This window comes from Condylura cristata, unplaced genomic scaffold (assembly GCF_000260355.1).
Source record: "Condylura cristata isolate star-nosed mole 26May11 unplaced genomic scaffold, ConCri1.0 scaffold00014, whole genome shotgun sequence".
Lineage (NCBI taxonomy): Eukaryota > Metazoa > Chordata > Mammalia > Eulipotyphla > Talpidae > Condylura > Condylura cristata.
Genome location: NW_004567115.1, coordinates 20480089 through 20488024, shown reverse-complemented (window position 1 = coordinate 20488024; position 7936 = coordinate 20480089). Strand labels below are relative to the sequence as shown.

The 7936-nt window shown below is 48.3% G+C and overlaps 1 protein-coding gene across 3 annotated transcripts in view; it reads left to right on the top strand.

The window, feature by feature from the left end:
- DUSP26 (dual specificity phosphatase 26 (putative)) overlaps positions 1-3731 on the top strand; it is a 5788-nt gene extending 2057 nt beyond the window's left edge. The window contains exons 1-4 of one of the 3 annotated variants that reach the window (XM_012724999.1): positions 89-124; positions 262-553; positions 1868-2082; positions 2836-3731. In XM_012724999.1, coding sequence (XP_012580453.1) covers positions 333-553; positions 1868-2082; positions 2836-3035 — 636 coding nt within the window. In that variant the 5' untranslated portion in view covers positions 89-124; positions 262-332 and the 3' untranslated portion in view covers positions 3036-3731. Of the gene's footprint in view, positions 1-88; positions 125-261; positions 554-1867; positions 2083-2835 lie in introns of those variants that run through there. The other 2 variants (XM_012725000.1, XM_004682231.2) reach the window with 2 other exon arrangements.
- The last annotated feature ends 4205 nt before the right edge of the window (positions 3732-7936 follow it).

The following is a 7936-nucleotide window of genomic DNA, read 5'->3' as shown; positions in this document are numbered from 1 at the left end:
AAAGATGAAACCAGCCACTGGGCAGCTCCCTCTCCCCGTAAACAAGGACATGTGACTCTCCCACCTCCTTGCATGACAGAGCCAAAGAGCAGAGAGGAAGGAGCCGCTGCAGCTTGAAGGAGAGGTTAGTCCCGGAGGTCCTGCCAAGGCCAGACATAACCTCCCTCCCTGGAGACTCTTCCCCAGTGCTCAGCCCAGTTGGCAGAAGGGGAACAGCTGACTTCAGTCCTTGGGTGTGTCTCACATCCCTTCCTCTTTCAGCAACAGCTACCTAGAGACGCGACCTGTCATCACGGCCACCCTGCAGCTGCCCCGTTCCTGCCACTTTGAAGATGTGCCCTGGAAACTGGCTCTGGGCCTCCATGACTTTTATGGCCCGCTTCTCCCGGAGTAGCTCCCGGTCTCCTGTCCGCACCAGAGGTGCCCTGGAGGAGATGCCAAGCGTTCAACATCCCTTCCTCAATGTCTTTGAATTGGAGAGGCTCCTCTACACAGGCAAGACAGCCTGTAACCATGCCGACGAGGTCTGGCCAGGCCTCTACCTTGGAGATCAGTAAGTATCTGGCAGGCTGGGAGCACAGCTGAGTGTGTGAGTGTAAACGTGTGCGTGTATGCGTGCACAAGGAGAAAGGTGGCAGAGAGGCAGTGGGTGGCACTGTTGGTTCCAGGATGCAGATTAAGGGGTTGTGCATGGGCAGGGAGGCTGGAAGCGGGGGAGGGAAGAGGTTGAGGAGTTTGTATTATTGATATATACAACTCTGGACAGAAAGATTTTGTTCAAGTAACCATGTCAGTTAGCAAATATTTGTTGTTGCATGCCTGTGCTCTGTACCGGACATAATAGATGATTTCTCTGACTTCTCATCCACTGTGGTATGATTTTGAAAAAAGGCCAACACTGGGAGCCAAGCACAGTGGGTAGTAAGTCGAAGGGTTGATCAAACCACACCGCAGTGTATACAGAGGCTCTGCCAGATGGGCTCTGGAGAGAAAACCCCAGAGCAGATTTGGCTTGGGAGCAAGGGCTTCATTGTCTAGGGAGAGTTTTCCACGTGCGTTTTTTCTCATAATCTTCACAGCAGCCTTGTGAGGTCAGTACCATGATCCCCAAGTTACTAAGGAAACTAAAGCTCAGAGATGTTCCCAAGGTCACATGGGTACTTGGAGGTTCATGTTCAATGCTCTTTCTACTTGAGTTTGCTCTGGACTGGGCCTTGCCCTGAGATATGACCTTGTTATCTGAGGGTATGGGCCATATGAACACCTGAAGGTGACTCCATGAAACATGGTCTGAACACGGAGTAGGTGCAAAGCATGAGATTCTGCATCCAAGGGAGTATCAAGTAACGGGGGAGTAAGATGTGAGTGCAGGCATCAGAATCATAGCATTTCAAGGTTGCCAAGGATGTTAATATAAGCTGGTCCAACCTGCCTGATCACGTCCCCTCTGCTGCATCTCTGACTACACTCCTCCCTGCTGGAATACCCCTGCTGACAGGAAAATCATTCTCATCCAGAGTGCTCCAATCTCCTCAGCTAGATTCCACTAATGGCTTGTACTGACAGGCAGATGCAGTAAATCCTACGGAGGAGGTACAGTCACCCTGCCTCTGATCACTCTGTCAGTATTTTATTAGGACCAGCCTTCACCCAACCCCTTAATCTGCTCTCCAGGCAACACATCCCCAGTACTGTCCAGGGCTGGCCATCCTGATTCCTCCCTTCTGTGTCCTCAGTAAGTAGAGACCTGCAGCCTGTGCTGTGAGCGAGAATGGAAGAGATGGAGAACACGTAGGCAGCAGTGGGGCTGTGGACAAGGACTTCTGACCCACAGGTTCCCCATCCTCCTACTCTCTGCTCACTGCAGGGACATAGCTAACAACCGCCGTGAGCTCCGTCGCCTGGGTATCACCCATGTCCTCAATGCGTCACACAGCAGGTGGCGAGGCACCCCGGAAGCCTATGAAGGGCTGGGCATCCGCTACTTGGGGGTCGAGGCGCACGATTCACCAGCCTTTGACATGAGCATCCACTTCCAAACGGCCGCCGACTTCATCCACCGGGCGCTGAGCCAGCCGGGAGGTAAGAGGGGAAAGGAGGCACAAGGACAGACACACACGCTGAGGTCAAGAAAAACCCAAGGGGTCACCTACGGAGAGGCAGAGATTTTAACGACATGACAAATGCTCAGGAGAGAAAAATAATCTCTTTACCACTTTAAAAAGCAGTATGTTAAAGGACAAGAAGGAAATACTCCAAAAGGTTAGCAAATCGCTGGGGGAGGGCCCAGATTATGGGTAAAGCCATTTTTAAATTGCTTGCTTCTTTACATTCTTCTACATTTTCCAGTTATTTTTACCTTGAGTATATCTTGCTCAAGTGGTCAGTAAAAGTAAATATATAATTTAAAGTATAGTAAAACATCCCTCAAAAGCATCGTTGCTAGAAGTAGCAAGAAAGGCAGGTGTGGAGATAGAAGATTTAGCCGGCCAGACCCTGGGTGCTTCCATGGCTCCTCGGGAAGCTCCTACCGAGTCCCTGCGCCACCGGGAAGCTGGGTTTTACATGAGTCATGAGTCTCTACCTCTGTGTGCTGTTCTGGATCATAGGTCCCTACTGCTGCATGCTGTGCAACTCATTCAGTTCAGCACTTTCCTTCTCCCCCCAACCCCCAGCCTGTAGCCCCAACATGCAGGGCTCTGCCTTCTTCCCACCTCCCTCTGTAGCACCATGTGCCTCTCCTTACCTGTTCTCCTCACCTGTCGCAGTATCCCTCTCCCCAGCCTCCTCCAGCCCACCGCAAAGAGCCCCACAGCTGTCTCTCTGTCCTCACAGGGAAGATCCTGGTGCACTGTGCAGTGGGCGTGAGCCGATCCGCCACCCTGGTGCTGGCCTACCTCATGCTGTACCACCATCTCACCCTCGTGCAGGCCATCAAGAAAGTCAAGGATCAACGAGGCATCATCCCCAACCGGGGCTTCCTGAGGCAGCTCCTGGCCCTGGACCGCAGGCTGCGGCAGGGGCTGGAGGCATGAGGGAAGAAGAGAAGGAGGAAGAGGGTGGTCAGGCTAGACCAGACCAGGCCAGGCGCTGGGTCCCTGGCTCCCAGCTGGAGACAGGTGGTCCAGGTGGAGGGAGCAGAGGCCCCGATTAGCCATTCTCTCCTGTGGGAGAGCGAAAGGGCTGGAGTGATACCAGGGCCCTGCTGCGATTTGCTGGGAAGGGGTGGGGGTGCAGTTGGGTAGTGTGGTGAGCAGCTTCTTGACTAGGAAAGGAAGCAGCTGGGCTGTAGGTTGAAGCCAGTCCTGCAATGCCAATACCCCTAGATTCCAGCGAGTGTGCCCCCAGTGATTTCAGCCCTTCGCCTCTTTGTGCCCAAGTGTTCCTGCTCTCTCGCTTATCAACGCAAAAGGACTGTCTCTGTCCTGTGCCAGTGCAGCAAAGTTGGGGTGTGGCAAGCCTGGATGTGCCAGGGCAAAGCTGCGTGGGGATGGTAGCATAGAGGCAGACGGTGAGGAGATGGTGTGAAAGCTGTGAAACTGGAGGGGAAAACCCACAGACGTGTTACTCCAAACACAGGAAGAGGAGGCGTGTAAGGGCTGGCACGGTGCCGGTGGATGCTGGGTGTGGCCAGAAACTGCAGAGGTGCATGACTGGGAGTCTTTGTATGATCATTGCTGAATGGACCCCAGTGTCTCAAGGAAAAATAAAGATCGTGAACAAAAAGTTCTCTTGAATCGTTGACAGCTTAAATGATTTCAGTGCCCCTCTCGAGAACCCCAACCTTGCTGGGGAGAGCAACAGCTCCTACTTCCTTCATATTGGTCATAATCCTCGCTCCCTACCCCTTCCCACTTCCACCTCCTCCCCCCAGCACACACACCCTTTCTTTAAACATTCCCCAGCTTTTAAGGGACCCGCTCTCCTGATTCCTAGTCCACCTTCTGGCTGCAGGTGAAATCTTTACCTGTTATTTCCAGCTGTGTCCACATAGGGGCAGCAGAGGACCACCCACTTCTGGTTGGCGTCATTTGTGTGACTCCAGCCCACCCTCCATCTCCCACGCTTAAAAGAGGACTCGATTCTCTAGCTCAGGTGTGCAAGATATATAACCTCATTTTCAAAAAGCCAGTGTGATTTCTACATTCAGTCCCTATCTGACGGAATCGCAGAATATTTTCTAAAGTGAATCCCAGTATTAAATCCTACATTCAGAAGTGTGGGTTTTATCTGGTACCAAATAACTGGAAGGGAAGAAAAGAGGTGATATAATTGCTTTGTTTATACTCTCTCGGAGATTTTGCTTATATACTCTCAGGGGACTATAGCAAAATCTTCTCTTAGGTAACTTAGTCAAAAATCAGATTCAATAATCAGAATATTATATTCTTTTTGTTATCCCAGGCCAGGTTGCAGGTTACCAAATACCTCCTTAAAAAAAAAAATGTACCCAGAAAGCAATACCTTCCCCAATGGGAGAATGGAATAGGATAAAAGAAAGAAGGAGAAACACAGGGGGGATCACTTAATATTTACATAAAGTATATGTCTTTCCCCAAAGCATAGAAACTCAGAGATGGAAGGAGCCTTTATGGGTATCCACATCTACTCTCCAAATTTGTCGGTGTCTGTGACAACAGTCCTGAAGCATTTCTAACAGCTGAGAGCCACTACCTAATCCCCACACCATTTCACTGGCTCTTAGTATTAGAAATTTCCAATCTTACACACACACACTAGTGGTAGTGAGAAGAAGCTGAAGGACCTGGTAGCTTTTCGAGCACTGGGACAATCAAACAGTGAGTAAGACATTTATCTTCTCCCCTCCTAGTTACATGCAGTGCTGCTTCTGTCTGTTTCCACTGGGATGACATGGGTATTTAACTAACTATGAGATACAATGTCCCGAGCAAGTCAGTATTTAATCAGTGTTCCTCATTTCCCTCCATCTTTCCCATGGTGTGGAGTCAGCCCTTGTGGGCTCCCCTGTGCCTCTTCTGAATTCCAGCCTAAAATCCCGATTATTTCCAAGAATCTGTACTTCATCACATTTCAAGTTATCTCTCTCCACCTTGCCAGCACTGACATCTAGAACTGATCCCAATGCTTCAAGCTCAGCATCTAAGATGGGAGGCCAGCAAGATCCACTGGCTCATCACATTTTTGTTTTATATCCAAAGGGCAGGTTTATTATAAAAAGGACACGAGTAAAGGACACTTACATAGATACAAGCAGGCAGAAAGGGCTGCCACAGAAAAGGACAGGTTTGCTAAGAGAGAAACGTACAAAGGCACAGGCTGCTGCCTCATCACTACTGAAGAGCAGATTTACCTGCGGCAAACAGGGAGGCCTTCATTAGGAATGTGGCTCTGATGAAAATGCACTTGTCCCCTCTCAGAACCAGGGGCACATGACATAAGCAAAACTAGAAAGAAGCCTAAAATAACTGCAGCTCACACAGAGACTATCACTAGTCCCTGTTCTACTAGTCACACAGAGACTATCACTAGTCCCTGTTCTACTAGAACTGTGATTCCCTTTGTTTAGACTAGAAAATATATTACTGCTAATGTCATCTATAACGACAGCGTTATGTGTGAGTCTGAGTAGGCCTCAGCCAAGTCCTGTAGACTCCTCTGATTGAATAACTGACATTTTAATTCTAAGCTCTAGTAGGAAGTATAACTAGTTAAGTATATTTGATCAAAGATCAGGCTTCCAGATTATTATCACAGAGCAGATTATATGTTTTTTTTTCGGTTGTTATTTAATTATAAAGTACCTAAACCCAAGATACTTACTCTTTTATAGATATTAACTCACTTGACCCTCATAAAAACCCTATAAAGTAGGTGTAATTGCAAGAAACTGAGGTAAGTACTTTTCCCAAAGAGTTATTCCCGCAAAGAATAAGTATGACAGGGATTTGAAGCTGGGTGATCGATCATCTTTAGAATCTATGTGTCTCATCATGCTGCTATGCTTTGCTTACCTTTTACTCCACCAGTAAGGATGTGTGTGTATGTTGGGGGAGGGTGTGTTTAGGATGTATGTGGTTCAGGAAGAGGAGGCCAGCATCAGATTATATCAGGTTATATCAGATAGAATCAGTCCTATCCTTCAACAGATCCCTGTCCCAGGAAGGGCTCACTCCCACCTACAAAATCCCAGGTTAAATGTCTCATCTCATTCAGCCTGTTCTTGGCCAGTTGACCATTTGAACCACAACCAAAGGATTTGAAAACCCACTGGAATAAATGTGCTCTTGTTAGATTCAACCTGCGCTTCCAACGGGCTAAGCCTCACCCCTTGGGAGCTGAGAACCCGACCTGACCCAAGCTGTTCTTGTCATCCTGCCCTGCTCCTTGCTCCTTGTCACCTCACTTCTGTCATGTCAATTCAAATCCAGGTGGCAGGTCCTGCAGCCAGTTTCCCCAGGAGGTGGGGAATGCTTGCTAAGCCCAGCTGGGAAGTTCCATAGGGACAGGCAGCCCCAAGAAAGAAGAGGCTGCTAAGGATCATATTGGAGGGCCCCCCCCATTAGGGAAGTTCTCCCAAAGAAAAGGGTGTGCCAGGTTATAAGGAAAAATAAACCCTGTTTATCACGGAGCAAAAAAAAAAAAGGAGCAAAAGATCCAGAAGGTTAGAAAAGAGCCCTGTTCACACTGTAATTCCTGAACCTGTGAATATGTTCCCTCTTACTGCAAATGGGACTTTGCAGATGCGGTTGAAAGGATAACCTTGAGGTTGGGATTATCTGTGGGCCAAATCATGTGAATCCCTAAAACTGGCGAACTTTTTCATACTGCAGTGAGAGATTTGATATAAAGACTATGCTTGTTCCTTCCTGGTGTTACAAGAGATTAAGTCTCAGTACTATGAAGTTATCAATAGCCACTGCAGCATGAGTTCAATCCCTGGCCAGGGAGCAGACCCACATGGGTTCTGCTTCCCAGTCTGTCTCTGGGGAATACTTTCACCCTCACCCCAACTCTATCCTATATCCCAGCTCTTATATACATAAATAAACAAAATAAATCTTAAAAAAAAAAATAGTGGACCTGTTGCTAGCTTGAGGACTGGAAAGGGGGCCAGGAACTAAGGAATGGGGAAGCACTGGTGGTGGCAGGAAAAGGCAAGGAACCCAGCCCCACTGACACCTTGATGTTGGCCTAGAAAGACTGCATCAGACTTCTGATCTACAAAACTGGGAGATAGTAAATTTGCATTGGTTAAGCTATTAAGTGTGTGGTGATTTGTTACCACAGCAATAGGAAACTAATACAGCTCCTTCTTTGTCTTGCCATGAAGACAAAATCTTGAGCCATGAACACCAAGCCACTGGTTTAAAAGACCAAGACTCCTCTCTGAAACAGTTTTAAAATTAAGGACACAGGAATACAGGGAGAAAGATACACTGGGCAAGGGCTTACTGTGTCAGTAGACCCCGGATCCCCTGAGACCAAGCCATCCGCAGAGGGCACCATGTTTCTACTGGTACCATCTCAGTAACTAGGAGACATCACACAAAATTTGGATTTCCAATTTCTCTTTAAAAAATTGAAAGGAGAGCCCTCCCTGATGGCGCAGCATGTTAAAGCACTGCACCAAGAAACTAAAGCCACTTCAGCATGAGTTGGATCCCATCCCCGGAGGTGACCCACAGGACACGACAGACCTCTCCTGACCCACCTGCTGCTCCCCTGAGCAGTGTGCTTTGTCAGTCAGCCTGTTCTGCTCCCCACTCTGTCTCTGGTGAATCCTCTCACTGCCCCTGCACCTCTGGCCTGTACCCCAGTTCTGCATGCATAAATAAATAAATCTTTAAAAATTGAAAGGGATGGTGAGCCATATTTGCCCATGACAATAGTCGGATTATTGTGGTCCTTTCAACAAGATAATACCAACTTCTCAGGGACTCGCTGAGTATCTTAC